The 23,375-nt window shown below is 45.1% G+C and overlaps 2 protein-coding genes across 3 annotated transcripts; one reads left to right on the forward strand and one right to left on the reverse strand.

The window, feature by feature from the left end:
- Positions 1 to 1,142: 1,142 nt before the first annotated feature.
- Positions 1,143 to 9,869, reverse strand: LOC115466049 (protein HIDE1-like). Its single transcript, XM_030197027.1, has 7 exons — positions 9,718 to 9,869; positions 9,395 to 9,451; positions 9,199 to 9,291; positions 8,064 to 8,091; positions 6,580 to 6,626; positions 4,840 to 4,877; positions 1,143 to 2,432 (listed from the first exon to the last, which is right to left on the reverse strand). Exons 1-7 carry the CDS (start codon positions 9,770 to 9,772, stop codon positions 2,349 to 2,351), a joined length of 402 nt encoding a protein of 133 aa, XP_030052887.1. The 5' UTR covers positions 9,773 to 9,869; the 3' UTR covers positions 1,143 to 2,348.
- A 2,211-nt stretch (positions 9,870 to 12,080) lies between these two features.
- TMED1 (transmembrane p24 trafficking protein 1) lies at positions 12,081 to 18,086 on the forward strand. Of its 2 annotated transcripts, XR_003941496.1 has the most exons (5): positions 12,081 to 12,347; positions 12,674 to 12,771; positions 13,508 to 13,691; positions 14,599 to 17,224; positions 17,257 to 18,086. XR_003941496.1 is itself a non-coding variant. In XM_030197028.1 (4 exons), the coding sequence occupies exons 1-4, from the start codon at positions 12,171 to 12,173 to the stop codon at positions 14,815 to 14,817; spliced, it is 678 nt and encodes a 225-aa protein (XP_030052888.1). In that variant the 5' UTR covers positions 12,081 to 12,170; the 3' UTR covers positions 14,818 to 18,086. The 2 variants fall into 2 exon arrangements, 1 of the variants encoding a protein (XP_030052888.1); XM_030197028.1 differs by having other exon boundaries at positions 14,599 to 18,086.
- Positions 18,087 to 23,375: the final 5,289 nt, after the last annotated feature.

Here is a 23,375-nt window from a genome sequence, read left to right on the forward strand (position 1 = left end):
AAATGTCTGGCTTAAGGGGCCCCAGGTCACAGGTCAGTTTGAGGAATACCAAACCTATGTAACTGATATTTCAAAAGTAATGATTGGTTGAGGCAAAGTGACCAATCTATTCCTTAACCAATTGGAGAGTAAGGGGGCTGGGCTAGGCTAGGCTGGATAGAACTGTATTTAAGTAGGAGCAGAAGCAGTTTACGTCAGAAGGAGCTCAGAAGAAAGAGAAGGACAGAAGGAACAGACAGAAGAAGGAGAAGACAGCATAAGAAGAGAAGCAGCTGAGACAGAAGCCACATGACACAAAAAGAGCTGAGAGAAGGAGAAGAGAGCTAGAACTGATGTCTTGCTTTGTTTGCTGGCAAATAAAGAAGATTTTTCTCTCATACTGGTGTGTGCTGTCTGACTCCTGAAGTATCATAAATTCATGCATCCATTCCTGCAACAATATTTCACTCATATCTTGAAGGTGATGCAATACCCTTGGGCAGATTTTACCAGCAGGTTTTGGTAGTTGGTTACTTTTTTTTATTTTTTGTTTCATTTGTACCCCGCGCTTTCCCACTCATGGCAGGCTCAATGCGGCTTACATGGGGCAATGGAGGGTTAAGTGACTTGCTCAGAGTCACAAGGAGCTGCCTGTGCCTGCAGTGGGAATTGAACTCAGTTCCTCAGGACCAAAATCCACCACCCTAACCACTAGGCCACTCCTCGTTATGTGTTTTATCATGTCAAACTATATGTTTAGTTTTGCATAACATTATTGTACATTTGGGCCTTCTGTTTTCTTCAATGTTTTGTTAAACTTTATTACAAAATTCAAAACAAATGTTTTGCAACAACAAAAATACCCATGAACTTCTCATATTGGTCAAATTTTAGCAGCAGGTTTTGGGGCTCTTTCACTAAGCTGTGCTAAAAGGTGGCCAGAGTTATAACTAGCATGTGGGTTTCCCTGTGAGCTGAGGCCACTTTTAGCACAGCTGTAAAATTACATTTCCATTTTTCCCATTAATGGCCAATTAGCACAACGTGAGCCTGTACCATCACCTATTTAGTAGGCGGGAAAGACTTACACGCTAACCATATGCTAAACAGTTGGCGTGTAGCAATGTAGCTGCAGTACTCTCCGCCCCCACGTTGAGAAAGCATATACAGATGCCAGAACTACCGCAGGACACCTGGTAGTGCATTTTGGGGCATGGGAAGCACGCATTATTTAACAAAGCTTAGTAAAGGACCCTTTATTATTTGGTTGTTACATGTTTTATTAAACCAAAATATATGTTTATTTTTTCATAAATGTATACACATGACTAATTCCATTTAACAAAACAGAATAGGCCCCAGATGAAAGACTGCTTTGTGACCTGGGATCTGTTATGGATCCATAGCGCCTGTCTTGTGTTGGGTTGCTAATTTCATGTAACTGCATAATCTGATTTCATCAATGTTTTGTTACACTATATTATAACAATTCAATGCAATTTATTGCAATTAAAAAATGGCTACAACAAATATGGATACAATACAAAATGGAGAAATTAACATACTAGTGAAAAATAACACACATATTGTATGTTGATAACTGTACTAAATAATTGGATATTTTGACTCCATTAATGTTTTGTTGTATTACATTATTAATACTGCAAACAAAAATATTTGAGAACATATGGAACCTTTTTATAAATTATCCATTGTAAATTTAAATATAATGGGCATCTAAGCGTTTAGCACCAGCTGATTTTTAGCATGAGCTAAAAACGCTAGCACACCTTAGTAAAACATCCCCTTAGTTATTATACAAGTTCAAAATGAACATTGTTAAGTTGCTTCATGAGGACACACATGTTCAGGTCACTCAAGGCACCAGTTCAGGTACAGCAGGGTATTTCCCAGTCTTTGTGCCTGAGGCAACAGAGGGTTTAGTCATTTGCCCAAGATCACAAGAAGCATCAGCCACTAAGTTCCTTCTCCGTATAGACCTACGTGTCACACGCAGGACTGCATTTTACAAAATCTGACTTTTATCATTAACATTTTATAACATCAAGAAGCATAACACATTGTGGTACTTCTGTTTTTGAGTGAGAGCACAGGTGGCACCCAGGAGGCAAGCAAGGACACGTCCCATGTGACTCCCTCTGCCACCTCTTAGGAAGAAACCATCTGAGAATGAGAAGGGTCCAAAGCACTTCCAGTAAAATGCCAACCAGGCTGCCCAGTAGCAAGGAAGATGGAGGTCAAGGGCCATTCCTTCCACCTAGTGCTCCAAACCAAGGCAATATGTCAGAAGGCTCCGGTGCCACTGGACGGGGTAGCAAGAAGAGTCAGAAGATTGTCCCATGCTCACGCTAAGATCTGAATGTGCTGAACTGAAGACTGGAGACAGAAAGAGGTCCTGGAGAAGCTTCGGGGTCTGAACTATGGCTCTGACTCTGGCTCAGGTCCCATAGTTTTAGTTTTTTCAAAGAACAGAAATAAAGGGAGAAAGACAAAAGACCATGAGTGTATCTAGATATACCACAGTAGCACAATTGTCTACTTCTGAACACATCCTCTGCAAGGACTCAGAGCAGCAGAGCCTGTTGAATTCAAGTGATTTGACTAAAAGACCTGCACACCAGGTTCAGAGCTCAAAAAACTCTCTTGGGTTACAGCATCTTTCCATGATCTTCCACAGCTGACGTTACCCTCCCCACACATCAGTATGGCCACTTTCTAGCCACTGGATGCCCTTTTAATGCTATTCATTTCCGTTTCCGCATACAGTTCAAACTCCTCTTACTGACTTACAAATGCATTCACTCTGCAGCTCCTCATCTCTCCCTACATTCCTCCCTGGGAACTCCGTTCACTGGGTAAATCTCTCTTATCTGCACCCTTCTCCTCCACTGCTAACTCCAGACTCTGTTCATTTTATCTTGCTGCACCATATGCCTGGAATAGACTTCCTGAGCCGGTACGTCAAGCTCCATCTCTGGCCGTCTTCAAATCTAAGCTAAAAGCCCACCTTTTTGATGCTGCTTTTAACTCCTAACCCTTATTCACTTGTTCAGAACACTTATTTTATCATCCTCACCTTAATATTTCCTTATCTCTTATTTGTCCTGTTTGTCTGTCCTAATTAGATTGTAAGCTCTGTCGAGCAGGGACTGTCTCTTCATTTTCAAATGTACAGTGTTGCATCATCTAGTAGCACTATAGAAATGATATGTAGTATTAGTAGTAATTTTGTGAAAGCTAACTATTGAACTTTACTCATGTACCTAAGTACTTCCATAATGGGACAGACCGAAAGCCCATCAAGCCCAGTATCCTGTTCCCGTATCTAGCCAATCTAGATCACAAGTACCTATAGTTACCACTAATACATATAATTTCTGTAGCACTACTACACCTTACAGTCAGCTGAACTATCTTTTCGATTTGGGCAGTGAACGTCATTTTTGACACTACATGGAACCCAATTCTTGGGCTGGGATATCAGGCCTATGACAATTGTTTATGGTCATTAAAATTGAAGAATTAAGAAGAGACAGGATAACGGCGTGCTTCAATTCTCTAAGATAAGTACCTGTCGATATTGTTGACACCCAAACTTTTTATGAATGAGGCTATATGCATTAAAAATTAAAACCAGGAGGTTTTTTGCCTATGATGAAGAAGTCCTAGCTCTCTTAACACCATTGTGGATTGAAGAGGAGCTTCTTGAGGCTTTTTCCTCCTGTTCCTTTATATGCTTACAATAGATGGAGTTTTCCTAAGTTTATATTTTGTGGGTATTGTTAGTGGATACTCTTTCCCCGATTGAAGATTTAATTGTTTATGGAAACCACTTTCTGCTTGGTATCAACACTACAACCATTAAGCCTTTAAATTCATCTGTTTTAGTGTTTACATCTAGGTATGGATACTGTAGCTCATTTTTAATTAACTAATTATGTAGTTTGGGGAAGGCAATTTCGATCTCTTGTTAGATCGTAATAGGGTTGTTTGATTTTTTTTGAAAACTGCTACTACTACTACTACTTAACATTTCTAGAGCGCTACTAGGGTTACGCAGCGCTGTACAAAATAAACAAACAAGGACGGTCCCTGCTCAAATGAGCTTACAATCTAAAGAACGAAATGTCAAGTTGGGCAGTCTAGATTTCCTGGGTAGAGGTGTAGAGGTTAGGTGCCGAAGGCGACATTGAAGAGGTGGGCTTTAAGCAGAGATTTGAAGATGGGGAGGGAGGGGGCCTGGCGTATGGGCTCGGGGAGTTTGTTCCACGCGTGGGGTGAGGCGAGGCAGAAAGGGCAGAGCCTGGAGTTGGCGGTGGTGGAGAAGGGTACTGAAAGGAGGGATTTGTCTTGAGAGCGGAGGTTACGGATAGAAACGTAAGGGGAGATGAGGGTTGAGAGGTAAGGAGGGGCTGCCCTGAAAAATCCTTGTTAATTGTATAAAGGCATGCTGTGGGCTAGGCTTTGTAATGTGTGAATGTGATATGGATGGTAGTGTTTTTATGTTGTGTAGGATTGGGTTGGCTTGTTTGAATAAAGTGATTGTTTGTGGATGAGGAGTTCTATGGTTAAAATTTAAATGTAAGTTGTTTAATAGTCAGTATACCTTTATCACTGTTTATTTCATACAGTTTTTGGTTGTGGTTGGTTCTTATTAAGCCTGTAAATAAGTCATCAAAACAGCAGCACTTTTTTTTCTCTCCACCCCTTCCCCCTTTAGAAGCTGTTGAAGATAGACTTTCAGACCTCACTCTCCAGAAGTGGCTGCAGGACTGTTACTGATAAACTTCAATGAATGGCTTTGTTTCAAACTACACAACGTTCAATAATTAGACTTACCACGGGATCAGCAAACACCAAGTTATCAAAGGTCAAATCTGTAAAAGAAAAAGTAGAGAGAGGTGAAAGCTGCCAGGGGCTAAATGGGACTCAGGGGTAGATGCATCAAGCAAACGTAAAAAAATCAAAATCGTTAAAGGCCCTAACGATTTTTAAAAAACGAAGAATGCACAAAAAAAAAAAGTCACACATGCTCAGATCGGTATAGAAACGTACAATGTATCAAAGAATCACAATACACATCGTTAATCGGTCCCCAAATCATGCGCAGAGCAGCCAAGCGTTATGTTAGCTGCTCTGCGCATGCCACAAACAGTCAAAACACAGTCAAATCACAAGCACATGGCTCCCAAATCAAAACAAAAAGAAAAAAAAAGGGTCGGGAGGGGGCAAGGGCGCTCATCAGGAGCGTCCTGTACGGACGGCCTTGCCCCCCCCCCCCCCCCCCGCTGCTCCCCACTTTCCGCCGCTCCCCCACCCCGAAAAAGCAAAATTCAAGCAGCCCTGCTCCCCACTTTCCGCCGCTCCCCCCACCCCGAAAAAGCAAAATTCGAGCAGCCCCTGCCCCCCTCCCTTCCTCACTACTCTCTCACCTCAGCTCCGCCTCCCGACATCCTCCGTCCTGTGCCCCGCCCCTTTTGGGGTCGTCGCCGCCATTCCCCTCCTCCATCGGGCCCCCTCCCTCTTACCGGGCCCGTGCAGCGCCTCTCTCCTCTGTCCGAAGGCGCTGCACGGGCAAGAAGAAAGCCTGATGCCTGCCTTCGCCCAGCTTCGATGGCGCGTCTTTCTCCTGCTGGGCCCGCCCCTGTCTGACGTCAGTAACCTACGTAGGTAACCGACGTCAGACAGGGGCGGGCCCAGCAGGAGAAAGACGCGCCATCGAAGCTGGGCGAAGGCAGGCATCAGGCTTTCTTCTTGCCCGTGCAGCGCCTTCGGACAGAGGAGAGAGGCGCTGCACGGGCCCGGTAAGAGGGAGGGGGCCCGATGGAGGAGGGGAATGGCGGCGACGACCCCAAAAGGGGGCGGGGCACAGGACGGAGGATGTCGGGAGGCGGAGCTGAGGTGAGAGAGTAGTGAGGAAGGGAGGGGGGCAGGGGCTGCTCGAATTTTGCTTTTTCGGGGTGGGGGGAGCGGCGGAAAGTGGGGAGCAGGGCTGCTTGAATTTTGCTTTTTCGGGGTGGGGGGAGCGGCGGAAAGTGGGGAGCAGCGGGGGGGGGGGGGGGCAAGGCCGTCCGTACAGGACGCTCCTGATGAGCGCCCTTGCCCCCTCCCGACCCTTTTTTTTTATTTTTATTTATTTATGTTTTTCTGACGTCCTTTGGACTAATCACAGCGCTTTTAGCTCTGCTAATGCGCTGGGATTGGCTCAAAGTTTGTTTATTTTTTCTCTTAATGATTTTTCCTGGCACAGAGCTGTCCTAACGAGTGGTCCAGACCTGTCGTTAGTTTTCCTGCCTTTTTCCTGCGTAAAGGCAATCGGAAAAGGTTAGTGCATGTCGTTTCAATGGGGTTTTCACACTAATTGCTCATCTCCATTCCGTTTTCGTTAGCTGCTGGCTTCCTCGGTAAAAGCCCTTTGATGCATGCAACGGATCAAATTTTCCTCGTTGGAGAGTCATTAAAGGCTCATTTAGCTTTAGTGCATCTGCCCCTGAGTGACAAATTTATCTCACTATGAGATAGTTGAAATGTTTCACAGATTTCACAATCACAGATGCAGTTGTAGCACTGTGTACAAACCTATAGGATAAGTGTTCGTGTTTTGTGTCCAGCAGGATTCCTTCTCCCTGAAAGATGACCAAAAATATCAGTTAGAACTAGGGAGATCACTTAACCCTAAGTCCTAGAGGTTACAGGCTCTGTATCCCTGTGTCCATCCCCTGAGCCCTCTAGCCCTAAAGGTTACAGGCTCTGTATCCCTGTGCCCATCCTAGGGGTAACAGACTCTGTATCCCTATATCCATCCCATGAACAGTCCTAGAAGTGATAGGCTCTGTATCTCTATGTCCATCCCTGCCCTTTCCAGTCCTATAAGTAACAGGCTCTGTTTTCCTGTGTCCATCCCTTGAACCCTCTAGTCCTAGATATAACAGTCCAGAGGGCAGCTACAAAACTGGTCAGCAGTCTCTGTCATAAAACATAAAGGGACAGGCTCATGGACCTCAACATGTATAAGCTGGAAGAGAGGCAGGAGAGATCAAGAAAGGGATCTGGGTGTCGTCGTCGATGATACGCTGAAACCTTCTGCTCAGTGTGCTGCTGCGGCTAGGAAAGCGAATAGAATGTTGGGTGTTATTAAGAAGGGTATGGAGTCCAGGTGCGCGGATGTTATAATGCCGTTGTATCGCTCCATGGTGCGACCGCACCTGGAGTATTGTGTTCAGTACTGGTCTCCGTATCTCAAAAAAGATATAGTAGAATTGGAAAAGGTACAGCGAAGGGCGACGAAAATGATAGTGGGGATGGGACGACTTTCCTATGAAGAGAGGCTGAGAAGGCTAGGGCTTTTCAGCTTGGAGAAGAGACGGCTGAGGGGAGATATGATAGAAGTGTATAAAATAATGAGTGGAATGGATCGGGTGGATGTGAAGCGACTGTTCACGCTATCCAAAAATACTAGGACTAGAGGGCATGAGTTGAAGCTACAGTGTGGTAAATTTAAAACGAATCGGAGAAAATTTTTCTTCACCCAAATTGTGATTAGACTCTGGAATTCATTGTCGGAGAACGTGGTACGGGCGGTTAGCTTGACGGAGTTTAAAAAGGGGTTAGATAGATTCCTAAAGGACAAGTCCATAGACCGCTATTAAATGGACTGGAAAAATTCCTCATTTTTAGGTATAACTTGTCTGGAATGTTTTTACGTTTGGGGAGCGTGCCAGGTGCCCTTGACCTGGATTGGCCACTGTCGGTGACAGGATGCTGGGCTAGATGGACCTTTGGTCTTTCCCAGTATGGCACTACTTATGTACTTATGTACTTATGCTATCCCTGTGTCCACCCCCTGAACCCTCCAGTCCTACAAGTGACCAACTCTGTATCCCAGTGCCCATCTCTGACCTTTAATCCAATAAATCTGTTTCCAATTCCCCTTTTAACTCTAAGCACAGTAACATATACTGCAGTCCTCACAGGTCCCTTCCCATAGGCAGTGTTCCTCTACAGCTGATGCTGTTTTCAGATACTTTCTTCATAGTTTGTAGAAGCTGTCCGCCGATCCTCACCTTTCCTTTTGTCTCCTTGAACTCTTAACTGGTGGCAAGCAAAAAAAAAAAATATATATATATATATTTATATCATCCGAATAGCCAGCCTCTAGAATTCACATCACAGAACCTCCCCAAACCAGACCACTACTGACTGTCAGAGCAAGAAAAGCACCAGGCAATCCAGGATTCCCTCCTATAGAAACGATATTAAATTCTGCATTAAAATCACCATATTTAATATATGAATTCCTCCGTCTGCCCTCACATCCAGGGTAAGGAGGAAGGTTTTAATTTTTTTCTGTTTTGCTTCATGATGTTTTAACTAGTAAAAAAGGCCCGTTTCTGACACAAATGAAATGGGCGCTAGCAAGGTTTTCCTCGGAGTGTGTATGTTTGAAAGAGTGTGTGTGAGAGTGAGTGTGTGACAGAGAGAGTGAGAGTGAGACTGGGTGCGAGTGTGTCTGTGAGAGAGAGAGTGTGTGTGTGATTCTCCTCTCTCCCCTGCCCCCCTTCCAGTCACCCAGCGATTCTCCTCTCTCCCCTGCCCCCCCTCCATCCACCCACCCAGGGATTCTCCTCTCTCCTTTGCCCCCCCTTCCAGCCACCCAGCGATTCTCCTCTGTCTCCTGCCCTCCCTCCAGTCACCCAGTGATTCTCCTCGCTCCCCTGATTACCTCCGTGGAAGCGGCCGCATCATTGAAAGCCCTGCCCGTCTCCAGCCTTCCCTTCGAGTTCGTTCCCTCAGAGTCCCGCCCTCTGGCTGGCTTCTGTAACGTTCCGTTCGTAACATCTCCTCACGTCAGCCAGCCTCCAGCGTTTCCTTCCCTCTCACTGCTCCGCCCTTTGACATCATTACGTTTTGACGCAAGGGCGGGGCAGTGAGGGGGAATGGAATGCTGGAGGCTGGCTGACGTCAGGAGATGGTTACGAACGTAGGTAGACACATTGGAACGTTGCAGGAGCAAATTATTATATAGATTTAAAGTTGGAAAACAAAATAACACATATTGTATTTCTTTCAGTTTGAAACAAAATACAAGAAGCTTGTTTCATTGTTTCAAAATGAATGCACATCCCTGGAAAGTACAAGTATCCATTAGTATGATGATACCATGAAATTTTCACAATGGAACTGACAGGCTCCCAGTACCTCGTCTGATAGCCAGAACCATTAGGACCAGCGATAGAATCAGAAGCAGACCAGTAGCGCTGCTCACGGACACCGGCACGAGCCAGGCAGAACCTGAAAGGCAGTGGCAGGAGAGAAACGAGGAACCGTTTACTGCCAGAGTTTCCATTCTCAAACCCCCTACCCAAAGTGTCTTATAAACAAAACATAACATTACCTGGGGGAGGAATGGACGCAGGGGGCAAAGCAGAGTAGTTTGTGGTCTGGCTATGCTCTGAAAGAAACAAGAGAAAGCTACATTTAAGTGTCTGACTTCTTGTTGATAAATTGGATCTCGAAACGTCAGACTGGATCGGGTGGGAATACTTCAGTGGACTTACTGAAAACTAATCACAATGAGTGCTACAGAGATACAGGACAGAAGAAGGCCGTAGACCATCACAGGATTTTCACATGAATGTAGAATGTGTTACAAAAATGCTTGGATAAGCCAAGTGTCCACAACTCGCTAATAACTGACAGGGGAAGGGATAAGCTTACCAAGCAGGAGGTCAGTAGTTACTGTGGGCATTGTTGAGAGTTTCCACAAGTGCATCTACAGACAGCGAGATGGAGAGCAGATATTTGTATATAGCCAGAGCAGAAAAAGAGAACCAGGTTTACCCACAAAGGTTCTGCATGCTGGCAAGGAAGTTACTCACCAGAATTTCATCACTGTCAGGGTTTGTTTTCCACACCCTCTATTGAGAGGATCACTGGTACACTGCATTTTTAGCAAATCCACAATGCTTGTCTCTGACTCCATTTTTCTTGGTTCGGAAGGATGCAAAACTTTTTAGATTGTGAGTTCACTAGGGTCAGAGAAAGTACCTGCATATAAGACATGTAAACTTCTTTGGTTGTACCACAGAAAGGCAGTATATCAAATCCCTGACCATTTACCCTCTTCCATTCACTGACTCATATATGTGGATGCAGCTTTCTAGGATGGATGATCCGACCAGGAAAATGGTATATAAATGCAAATAAATACATAAAAGCAGATTTTTAATAGATTCAGATTAAATTAAGTTTATTAGCAGGACAAATTTACATGTATTGCTAAAGTAGTCAGTTACTGGTTGCAAGAGAAAGAGAGACATTTTAACAGTCCAGACTCAGTGGATACCAGAGAGGAATATCATAGAAACACAGAAAAATGAAGGCAGATAAAGACAATATGGCCAATCCAGTCGGCTCATCTGTGTCATCTACTCCCAGGCTTTAGAGATCCTATGGACTTCTCCCAAGCTCTCTTGAAATCAGAAAAGACTGAAGGAGATCATCTACAAAGTAACCGTATAGTCAGTAAAAATAATGGGGGGGGGGGGGTTGGTTCTGGTCTGCACTGTCCCTGGTTATGTCACATGGATTTTCAAAAGGCATTTGACAAAGTACCTCATGAAAGACTCCAGAGGAAATTGGAGAGACATGTGATTGGAGGTAGTGTCCTATTGTGGATTAAAAACTGGTTAAAAGATAGAAAGAGAATAGGTTAAAGGGTCAATTCTCAATGGAGATGGGTAGATAGTAGGGTTCCCCAGGGGTCTGTGCTGGGACCTCTGCTTTTTAACATATTTATAAATGATCTAGATATGGGAATAACTAGTGAGGTAATTAAATTTGCTGATGACACAAAGTTATTCAAAGTCATTAATTCGCGGGAGGATTGTGAAAAATTACAAGAGGACCTTACAAGACTGGGCATCTAAATGGCAGATGACGTTTAATGTGAGCAAGTGGAAAGTGATGCATGTGGGAAAGAGGAACCCGAAGTATAGCTACATAATGCAAGGTTCCACACTAGGAGTCACCGACCAGGAAAGGGATCTAGGTGTCGACGATACGTTGAAACCCTCTGCTTAGTGTGCACGTGGCGGCTAAGAAAGCAAATGAGGATGTTATAATGCCTTTGTATTGCTCCATGGTGTTACAGCACCTCTAATATTGTGTGCAATTCTAGTTACCACATCTCAAAAAAGATATAATGAATCAGAAAATGTACAGAGAAGGGCGACAAAAATGATAAAGGGGATGGGATGACTTCCCTATGAGGAAAGGCTACAGTGGTTAGGGCTCTTCATCTTGGAGAAAAGATGGTTGAGGGGAGATGTGAGACGTCTATAAAATAATGAGTGAAGTGGAACGGGTACAAGTGAATCCCTTGTTTACTCTTTCCAAAAATACTAGGACTAGGGGTCATGCGATGAAGATACAAAGTAGTAAATTTAAAACAAATAGAGAATGTTTTTTTTCACTCAATGTGTAATTAAAGTCTGGAATTTGTTGCCAGAGAATGTAGTAAAAGCTGTTAGCTTAGCGGGGTTTAAAAAAAGGGTTGGATAGCTTCGTAAAACAAAAGCCCATAAGCCATTATTAAGATGGACTTGGCGAAAATCCACTGTTTATTTATAGGATAAGCAGCTTAAAACATATTGTTTTGTTCTGGGATCTTGCCAGGTACTTGTAACCTAGATTAGCCACTGTTGGAGTATGGTAATACTTATGTTTCTCACTGAAGGTGAACTAAAGGTGTAGTTTGCACCCCTAGTGTAAAGTTATCCTGGGTGTTACATATCGAAGGGTTCTCAAAAGAACACCACCTGCCCCAATTTTACTTGCATAAAAATGTGCTAACTACTCACAGGCACTGCTTTAGGCTACTCAAAAGGGGGACGAGGACCGAAAAAGGCAAGATAGGGTATTAATCCAGGACCACCTGCTTGTGATTGGTCCAAGTCATCTCCCCCTTAAGTCTCGTACGCGCACGTTTCGAGGGTGCGCCTGCGGCGCGGCGTGACGTCCCTGCACAGGTTCCCCATCCGACCAATCGGAGTTTCTTACGCCAGGTCATGGGCGTGCCAGCGCCCAGGTGCTGGCGGAGGAAGTGGCCGGTGCGGCGCGCTTGGGCAGGGCTCGCCTCTCTTTAGCCCACTTAAGCGCTGTGGTTGGAGATGGCCGCGTGGACCGCTCTGTGGCTCTGGTTCCTCCTCTTGACGGGACCTCGACTCGCCGTTGTTGCCTTCACCCAACCGCAGGATACCGAGTTTACTTTTTTGCTGCCTGCCGGGAGGCAGGAGTGCTTCTACCAGGCTACGGTGCGAAACAACAGCATGGAGGTGGAGTACCAGGTAATGGCCAGACCCGAACATGCTAACTACATGCTAATAGTATGCAGATTCTGGCAAGAGCTTTCTATGTGTTAGGAGCGCGCTAAGTATCTTCAAATTGTATGGTAGGAGTACTAAGAGTCTGCAAACTGTGTTCCAGGAGCATGCTACCTGCACGTTAAGAATCAGCAGTCTGTGAGCCAGGAGCACACTAGCTGCACGCAAGCTCCCAGATAACAGGGAGATAAGAGTGACTTTGTCAGCGCATTTTGTTCCCAAGCAAAATACCCTTCTTCTAAGTGTTTGCATGCCAAAATTCCAGCCCAGCTAATGGTGTCTCATGGCAGGTGATTGGAGGCGCAGGGATGGATGTCGATTTCACCTTGGTGAGCCCCAGGGGTGTGATCCTGGTAGCAGAATACAGGAAGTCAGATGGCGTGCACACGTAAGTCTGTCACATTTCCTAGCTGGGGTGAATTCTGACCGTGCTCGGCTCATTGTGTTTGTAGATCTGTTACCTGTGAAATGAGCTGGCGTTCTCAGTTTGTTCACAATGAATGGGGGTAGGGGTGTGGGTGTGACTAAATCCACCACTGCATAGAGTGCTTGTGCAGGCTCCTTGTGGGAGATGGACACGGAGAAACCATGAGTGGGGCGTGAGGGAACCTAGTTCATGTTCAGTTTTATTTGAGAGGTAAGCAGTTTACAATGGAGACCTACCAAAAAAAAACAAAAAACTACACAAGGAAAGGAGAGATAGGCAAAGATACAATCTGTATGGGAGGAAAAATATAAACAGTTAATTGAAGACAGCTGGTATTTTATGTTTGTTTGTTTTTTTAAATTGTGTTAATTGTGTTTTATGGTTTGTGTTTTAAGATTTGTGAATAAATAAATAAGCTAATCCAGCTTGAGGATTAGAGCAGCCTGTGCCATATTTGACCAATGGTGGGGGCAGCCATCTGTAAAGTGACGGTACAGGAAACAACAGTGCATTTATTTTAATGTTCGGACCTCCGGAGCAGGGGACCTGACTTCATGAGCTCTGGACACAGCTGCTGTACATGAACTCCCCCCCTCCCCATCGGCTTTGCATTGTGTGTGTGTCCGAGTTTCTTCACATTTTGTCTTGTTCTGCCTGTGATATTCTGCTAATGCTACAAACATTCCTCTGCTTCCAGTGTAGAGCCAACAGAGGACGGAGACTACATGATATGTTTTGACAATTCCTTCAGTACCATCTCTGAGAAGTTAATTTTCTTTGAGCTGATTTTTGACAGCCAGCCGGGTGAGGAAGACGCAGATAACTGGTCTGAAATGGTGGCGCCCGAGGAGATGCTGGACATCAAATTAGAAGACATTAAGGTGAGGCTGAGTGAGCTGCATGGCCAGGTACCTCCTTAAGTACTCGTGTGACTCTAAGCCTATGGCCCCCACAATGATTATGGGTGAGGTGAATGAGTAGTTTCTTTTAACCTCCTGCTCTACCAGTCCAGACCAGTGGGTTGTGCTCCTCAACCAGCAGATGGAGACCGAGACCATTGACTTTGTGATGTCACAGCCACTGTATAAGTGCAGACCTGGATAGGTGGAGCAGATAGATTAGGAAGACCCACTGAGGCCTGGGTTGAGAAGCTGCTTGGGTTCACTCCATCGGTCTGAGGACTTTCCTGTGCTTTAGCCTGGGGATGGGGGTGTCTTTACATCTCCTTTCAGTTTGTGGACATCTGGTCACTGAGGCCTGCAGCCCAGGGGGGTAAGATGGAGAGATCTTCCCCCGTGTAGTCTGTGTGATGCATGTATGTCTTTCCATTCCCCCTCCCCACCTTTCTCAGGGCTTTAGGGTCCTTTTGAAAAAAGGAAAAATAAACAGCAAAGGGGTTTCCATTGTATGAAAACTTCTCTCACATGTATTTTTCATGGGTCTCCTGAAAACCTGGTCCTTCCAACCGTTTTAGTAGTCCACCATAAGACTTGCTGTGGTGTCAGAGCCTGTCTTCATTGTAAGAAGAGATGACACTTGCGCTCTGGGCGTGCTGACCCTTCTAGTTCTGAGTTTCTTGGCTTCTATCCTTGCCTGTATGCAGGATGAGAGATCGGAAACTGGAACTGGGTTCATGTTTTGTGAAGATGTGATTGTGATATTGTGTGTGTATTTATAAGAAACATGTGAAGGCTCGGTGTTTAATGCACTGGAGGGCGCAGGTGACAGGAGCAGAAATGTAAAGGAAGGCCCATTCTTGAACTGCCATTTCCTTTCCCTCTTTTTCAGGAGGCCATTGAGACCATGAAAGTCCGACTGGAGAGGAGCATTCAGATGCAAACAGTGCTGCGGGCATTCGAAGCACGTGATCGCAACCTGCAGGAGAGTAACTTGCAGCGGGTGGACGTCTGGTCTGCTGTGAATTTGAGTGTGCTGGTGTCGGTGGCCTTTCTGCAGCTTTATATGTTGAAGAGTCTCTTTGATGACAGGAGGAAAGTCAGGATGTAGGCCGCAGCAGTGATGAAGTGGACCCAGTATCTCTCTCTCTCTCCCTCCCTCCCACCCAATCGGTTTGGGCCAGGTGCAGAAGCCTACCAAGCTGCTGGAAGGGGCTACTGCAAACTTGGGCCCACGCACAAGACTGCTCTGCTTGTGTCTGTGTGTTAACAACAACAACAATAAAAAAAAGTTTCCCTGATTTTTTTTTTTTTTAAGAATCTTTCTACGTACCTACACTTGTTGTTAATGGCCCTGCTGCTGCCTTCTTTCTCCACTTTCCATCTCGGTTTTAACCCAGCAGGTGTCAGTTCATAGGGGACCATTTGGTCCCTGCCTTACACTTTCAGTTAAGCTGGTTGTTCCACGCCTCTGCAAGCTTTCTGTCCTTTGCTCGAAAGTGTACTTAAGCCAGCCTCCTCTGGGAAATGTGTTCCTTCTGACTGCTGTCTTCTGGGATATGCTTATTTTTTCCCCCCCCCTTTTAGGAGATCTGGGGATTAAATGTGAACACTTTTTAAAATTCTTTACTCTTCCCAAGCACCTGTGTTCTGTATGTGGCAGCATGAAATCTGCGCAAGGGACAGAAAACAATGGATCTTGGATGCTCAGCACAGCAATGGCCCTTTCTACTTAGTTTACAACCACAGCAGCAGCTAAGCGAAGAGGTACTTTTGACGCTGCTTCTATCTCCTCAGGAACAAAATAAAAAAACAAACAAAAAACCCCCCAAGCTGAATGCTGCTGCTGCTCTCCGTTTCAGCTGGCAGCTGACTTTTCTGAAGATTCACCACTGACACTTAAAGGTGGAGGTGTAGACATGATACTAGAAACAGACTGATGGGGGTTGGGCTCACATTTTTTTCTTTGCCTGGCCCAAGACAGGATGGTGTCTGCTTTCTGCCTGATCTTTGGTGCCTTAAGAGAAGGTAAAGACCACGTGAAGCAGATCAAAACTGTACAGTTTTGCCAAGCACTTTCACCCTTCAACACCTGCTCCCCTATTGCATCTCCCTTACCTTGTGTTCCACCAGCTGTCGAGAGAGATTCAACCACCAAGGGCTACTGTGAAGACAAATGTAGTTTTAACATGTTTTTTTTTTTTTTCTTGCATGCATTTAAAGGTTTCCTTTTTGTGACACCTGCACAAAATGAAAAACTGTTGGGTGTTGAGCCCTCAACAGAAAAATGTGTCATCCTGCCTCATAGATAAATGTTTGCTGCTGATTGCTTTAAGCTTGGCTGGACTACAAGGCACCTTTTCCTGCTATATAGAAGACCTACATTAGAAACTGACCTTACCGAATGGCGGTGATTTTAGAAGGCTTAGGTGGTATTCCACTTGCATGGTAATTTTTGAAAAGGCCCTATGTAAATGTGGCAGAACAGCACACAAAAATTTGAATGGGGTATGTTCTGGGTGACGCTTCAAAGTATTATGTGGATGCCTGATTTTACAAGGAAAAATTTTGACCTTACCTGCTAATTTTCTTTCCTTGAGGCCAACCATCCTAGTCCAGAAACACGTGGGTGTGTGTGTGCAACCCAAGTGTTTCTGGACTGCTCTGGTGGACAAAAGGGAATTCAAGTATTCTGAGGAAAATGTCTTCATGCACAGCTGTGCCAGCTTTAAATCACATATAACCTCTCATTTGTAGGAGTTCTTGAAGGGGATGGGGGTATAATGCTCACCCTTTCAAGCATTTAAAACCACCTTGAACTCCAAAAACTAAAACTTGGCTTTTCAGCTCCTTAATTGGCTCCCGCAGAGGTGTAGTCTTACAAATGCCACCACTCGCACATTTAAGTAGAAAAATGACAAGAGTAAGTGCTGTTTCCACATGCAACACCCTGGGCGATGCTTTTTTTTTCCTTTTTAAAATGGCTTCTTCTGATGTGTTTGCTGCCAAATACTGTACATATTTTGGAAAAGGCTCTGTATGCTGTCAGCTTTTTTTTGTTATAAAATAGTAGGGATTTTTTTTTCCCAGGCATGGACCTGAGTATCTGCTTTGTGACCTAAATGCTCTCTACAACATTATCCTCAAAGTCTAGCAATAATGGCTTCTGCCAGTGCACTGACTGGTGATTAAATCTGCCCCCCCCCCCCCCAATTTGTTCTGTTTGCCCAAGCAGAGCATTTACTGCCAGCATTGAGGACTTCTAACACTGTATCTACTGGGCACTTCAGCTGTAGTAACTGCTGGCCTAGGTCTCCGTTGCTACCTCCTAGGCAGAGTCCTGGAACATACAAGAAATTCCCCCTCCACCAGCATCTATGCCTAGCAATGAGATTTTGCTCTAGAGCTGGCTCTCTGCTGTCACTGGTTGAGTAGGATCAGCACAGAACTGCTGCTGAATTTTAATACATCTCCACTGCAGCTGCTTGTATACCCTCATGAGAGAGAGGAGGTGAAATGTGACGATTGACACTTTGCTCTCAGAGAACAGATGATGGTTCCTTTTAATACTTAGGCTGAAATGTGGCTTTTATGCATGTCTTCTACCTCGTGGATCAAGCTCTTTTTAAGCGCCCCACCCCACTGGTCTAACCCTCCAACCGTGTAAATAATTTTTAAAGTCTGGAACTACCTCCTGTTCTCGCTCTGTCCCTGTCCCATGCGTTGTCTAGTACAGCAGTACTGCTCACCTATTTGCGCAGCTCGCCATGGTGTGCCTTTCTGTTTTAAAAGGAAGGATGTGAGCTTGATGGATTTGAGGACTAGTAGTATGATAGCCACGGACCACCCCTTGCAGTGGGTAGGGATTGGGTCAATGGGTAGGATTAACTAGAGTCACATCCAAGCCTGCCCGCCGCACTGACCAGTCAATCAAGTTTGGCCTGGGTGTAGAAAAGCTTTTAAAGTTTGTCAGTATTATAGCAAAAGACTATGTCAGTGTAGTGACGTACTGCTATAGGGGGACATGGATTTTGACCCAATTACCTGAATCACACTGCTTCATCCCTGGTCTAACCGGTTGTGCCTGCCTCACCTTTCGCACTGCTTTCTGATAAGTGCATTTCTAATTTTATTATTTTTCTTACAAGAATTAACAGCTTGGAGATAATGTAGAGGGACCCCTAGTTCCTCTAGATGTGTTTTTAATTACAGAGGCTGCTTGGTTACTTGGATGTCTTCCAGTGGTGGTTTGGTCAAAATGTAACTGTTTACTACAGTGTGTATAAACAATTTAAGCATGTGAGAGAACACAACTGAAGATTGATTTTGTTTTTGTCTTGCAATAATGTCAATAAAATAAAGTTTCTAAGTGTGCACTCACCCTAATCATATTGGATTCAAAATTATATATAAAGGGTCAATAACCTTGGTCTACGAGCAAAGTAACTTTAAAATGTAACAGAATAAGACTGAAGTTGAAAATGGACCAGGTCAGGTGCAAGAGCAATAGAGAATTCCAGTTTCTGAGCCCTGATCCATACTTGCTAGTAGCTACTCACATCCAGCTCAAAAACACAGATGCACAATGAAATGGGAAAGGATTCCATAAGCCATGTTCCATCTGCTTTTTGGTCTCGTTTCTCTTCCACTGACATAGCATTCGCTGTAAGAGTTTAGGACAGTAGTTCCCAACCCTGAGCCACCACTTACCCACCAAGAGTGCGTTATATTTTTCTCCTCATTCTATCTCTGTTTCCTGGACGCAGTTGTAAAATAAGATAGCAGCAAGCCACCTCTTCAAGGATTTGAACTATTGAGCCACCTACTACTGCTGACTCTGCTGCTGTTTCTTCTTCTACATCTCTTTCTTGGACTCTGCTCTACTCTAGCAGTTGAGTTTCTGTTTTCCAGTGCTTTATACCAGCCTTAAACAGCCCAACCTCAGCTCCCTAAACCTGGTGAATTAAATGTCTAAGGGTAAATTAGACCTTACCTGCTAATTTGCTTTCCTTTAGTCTCTCCGGACCGGCCCAGAATGTGACTGATGGTTGTGCACGCCTTCCAGCAGGTGGAGACTGAGAAAAAAACTGTGACTCTAGCCAGCCAATAAGAGCCCTTGCCAGTTAGAGAAAGATCCAGTAATAAAGTACCAAAGCAGAAGGAAAGTCATAGAAGAAATACAGAAACTGTGCATCCAAAAACCTGAGCAGCCACCGGCACATTGCCAACAACGGGTGCGTGCCTTCAAACATATCATGGTCCTTCATACCAGACCTTTCAGAAAACTCTTTTTTTTTTTTTTTAAACTATATAGATCAAGAAACTAACAACACAGCTCCGAACAAACACAGATATCTGAAGGGAGGGATCTGGGCCGGTCCGGAGGGACTAAAGGAAAGCAAATTAGCAGGTAAGGTCTAATTTACCCTTCCTTAGCGTCCCTCCGGACCGGCCCAGAATGTGACTGATGGGAAGTAACAAAGCAGTGAAAATATGGGATGGGACCCTAGAAGCCCCGCCGATAAAACGCGTTCTCTAAACAACTTGATGACGACTGAGAACGTCTAAACTGTAGTGGTTAGAAAAAAGAAACAAACAATCAGATCACCGGATGTCATCAGTAGACCTAATATTGTGCTACAACACCGCTTGACATCCAAATACTTCAAAAACCACTGCTCTTCTGAACCAGAAAGCGAACCGAAGACAGGCAATAGCACCGGCTCAGAAATATAAAACACCGAGACACTACCTTAGGAAGAAAGAAAGGGACGGTTCATAACACTAGCCAATCGGACCAGAACTCTAAAAACGGAGAACTACACGACAGCGCCTGCAACTGCGAAACTCGTCTAGCCAAAACAACAGCCACCAAAAATACTGTCTTCAGAGACAAGACCGCCAAAGTAGAGGATAACAAAAGCTCCAAGGGGGTCTTTGTAAGAACCTTAAACACAAAAAGTCAGATCCCAACGAGGAAAAGAAATTTGTGAGGAAGGGCAAAGGACAATAACCGTCCTCATAAAACGGACCCCATCCGGAAGACTAACTAGAGACCTCCTTCGGATACGACCACGGAACTGTAACAAAACCGGAAACTGCACCTTAAGAGAAACCAAAAGAAGGCCTATATCACAGCCCTGCTGCGAAAAAAACAAAAGATGCGAAACCGAAGCACAGAAAAGCGATAGGCCCAAAGCCTTTACCTCTGTACTCCAATCTCCTCCAAGTGCGCATCTCCATCAATGACGTAGAACGTTGACAAGAGCAAAGCATAAACGCAAGGACCTGAGCAGAATAACCTTACTTAACCAGGATAGCACTAACAAGATGCAGGTCATAAGACCGAATCGATCCGACTCTGGATGCAAGACAGGACTCTGCGACCAGAGAACTCGCTGGACCGGAAGTCTAAAGAAAAAGCCATCCCAACAACGTCGAAGATCGGCGCACCACGTCTTCTGAGGCCAATCCGGTACCACAAAAACCAGACTTCCCCTGTGCGTCTCTACCTTCTGAAGAAAGCGACATATCAGAAGCATACCTTAGACCGGCTGCGCAGGATTGTAGAAGATTGTCCATTCCCTGCGCTAAGGGAGCCTTTTGACGACTGAAGAACAGAGGAAGTTTTGCATTGCTGGCAGAAGCAAACCGAAGCATTCCGGGCACCCCCAACAAACGAGTAACGGCCGAAACGCAACTTCGCTTAGCGACCACTCTCTCGAATGGAGCAGAAGACAACTGAGAAAGTTTGCGTGAACATTTAGGACCCCTGCTACTTAAGCCGCTGAAAGAACCATCAGATGGACCTCCGCCCAATGAAGCAGGAGCGCCGTCAGCAACGGCAGACTCCCCGTACCTTATGATCTATTGAAAATTGCGACCACTGTGGCATTGCCTGACCATAGTGGAACTGCTCGGCTTCTCAGAAGAAAAACACATCTGGAGCCCCAGAAGAAATTGCTCTGGTCCCTAATGCCTTCTGAAGAGACCAGAGACCCTGAGGAAACTGCCCCTGACAGCGAGCTCCCCAGCCGAGGAAACTAACATCTGTCATCACTACAGACCATCTGGCCTGATCTAGAAGCATACCTTTGAACAAATTGGACTCCCAAAACCACCAATATAAACATGTCTGCACTTAGAGTGAGAGAGGCAAAGTTTGATGAAGCGAAACTTTCTGAAATGACCATCTCGACAACCACTAGGTCTGAAGAGATCTCTTGTGAGTCCTGGCCGGGCCACCACCTTGATAACTGCCGGACTGGTTCCCTAGGCTGTAGAGAACATCCCACCGAAGGAGTAAAATCTGGCCGAAGCGACGAAATCTGAGTCTGCAACTTGAGGACCCGAGTCGATGGAAGAACACGCGACCGTGGCTTGTGTCGAACCTGACCCGCAGATACATAATTGACAGAGAAGGCAGAAGACTGCTCTTCTGCACATTAACTACCCAATCTAGGACCTGCAAGAATGGTACCACCCAAGCTGCCAACTGAAGATACTTGTGGGAAGACCATGCCCGGATCAACAAATCATCCAAAGCAGGATGCACTAAAATGCCCTCCATTGTGAGAGCCTCTACCACAACTACCCTGACTGTGGTAAACTTACGAAGAGTAGATGCCAACCCGAAGGGAAGAGGCTGAAACTGAAAATGGTGGACTAGCACTGCAAAAGAAAACAAAGGAAACGTTGATGTGCAGAACGAATAGGAATGTGAAGATAGGCTTCTGTAAAATCGAGAGAAGTCAGAAAACTCCCCTGACCGCACAGCCATAAAGGAGAGCACTTAAAGGACTTGACTGAGCGCCTTGAGATCTAAAATTGGATGGAAAAAAAAAAACTGTCTTTCTTGAAACCAGAAAGTAAATGGAGTAACGATCAATTGCCACTGATCCGCCCGAGGGACAGGAGAAAATTGCTCAAAGGATCAGAAATCTGCAGAGAGTAGCTCTGACGGCCCCGGCCACTGATCCGCCCAAGGGACAGGAGAAAATTGCTCAAAGGAGCAGAAATCTGCAGAGAGTAGCTCTGACGGCCCCGGCATGTGATGCGGAAACGGCAACGAGATTCTAGGAAAACATCTGACAAAGGATGAACAAACCTGAATGCATATCCTTCTCATCTGGGCCCACCTCTCTTGAAATGTTACAAATTGAGCGCTACGAGCAAGGAGAGCCTGAACCCGCAGCACTTCATTACTGAGAGCGGGAGAACTAACCGTTATGTGTGAGACAGCAGAAAGACACATAACAGCAGACGTATGCTAAAATTGTAAACTAGGTATAACTCCTGTAACTGCAACATTACAGTACCTAGGTGACCTGTTGAGGATAACCCCAAAGGAAACAGTATACAAAGAGATTAAAACTGGATAGTGGTGATGAACATCTGCACTAAACTGGGCAACCCAAGACCATTCAGTGGAGAATCAGCGGAGAGCCTGGAAACAGAGGTGGCTACTGTTAGAGATGGGACGCTGAGCGTGACAAACCTTCGGCCTGTCCCAGAATGACAACACTGATGTTCTTATAGTCTCATTCAGCCTTGATCGGATGAGTGTGCCCCGACAAATGAGACAACAAGCTCTACCCATGGCTGAATTGAACAGTCTAGTTTGGACGGAGAGGAGAAACGAATACCGGTAGAAAACAGCAGTCCACTCATACCTAAGCAATGCTGCTGCTGCTGCCTTCTGGACATGGTCCAGCATTGGAGTAAAATCATAAGAAAAATTGTAAACTGAAATTTGAAAACTACATTAAGAGCTTCTTATTCCAGACCTTCGCACCCTCAGGCAAGGTGGCAAAGGTAGGTAGGGAGGGAGGGAGAGGATAGGAAAGATGAGCTTGAGACAAGCTGATTATATACTGCTCTCCACCAGGTAATCCCTGCCAGTCTACAACCTAACTGGCCCACCATAAAAGTAACCTAGACACAGCATTGAGAAGAAAATAGAAGGAAACATGGCTGAAAACAGTGAGAAACCATTTTGTTTATTTATTTATTCTATTTATGTATTTATTATTATTATTTTTATTTATTTATTTAATTTTATTAACTGAGGATGCCATGCAAAACATGCTTCAGAGCAAATGTTGGCTGACATAGCATAAAACAAATGGGCATCAAAAATATTTTGGTTAGGAAGCCAGAAACATTACCTTAGCCTACCCTGCTGAGATGTTCTCGCCATAGTTCCCAGAGAGGGCAAAAATAGAAGCTGAATCACCTAATGCCGAGAGTGCTATGCCCAGAGCTGAACCTGTAAGGTCCTGAGCACTGCTGCCCACTTGATTATATGCCTCATAAGCGTCCCACATAAGAGGCTTAGGAAGGGTAAAACTGCCCCAGCTAGCAGCTCCCTTTTTAAACAACAAGCATGAGGCTTTCTGCCACAGACAGCTCTCTCTCACTAGGTTCAGCTCTTAGCCTTTCCAACATAAACAGATTCAAAATGGCGGCGTTTCCCGCCAAAATCGGCACCGAAGAAAAGACGCGACCGGCGGTAAAACGAAATCGGCCCCAAAGAAAAGACGCGACCGGCGGTAAAACAACGAACTCACGCGACCGGCGGTAAAACAACGAACTCAGACACCCCTCCGATGGCGCTGCCGAAACATCGATACCAGCAGCCTGGTACTGGTTGTACAGGTGAAGGAACAT

The sequence above is a fragment of the Microcaecilia unicolor genome, chromosome 3, assembly GCF_901765095.1.
Source record: "Microcaecilia unicolor chromosome 3, aMicUni1.1, whole genome shotgun sequence".
In the NCBI taxonomy this organism is placed as follows: domain Eukaryota; kingdom Metazoa; phylum Chordata; class Amphibia; order Gymnophiona; family Siphonopidae; genus Microcaecilia; species Microcaecilia unicolor.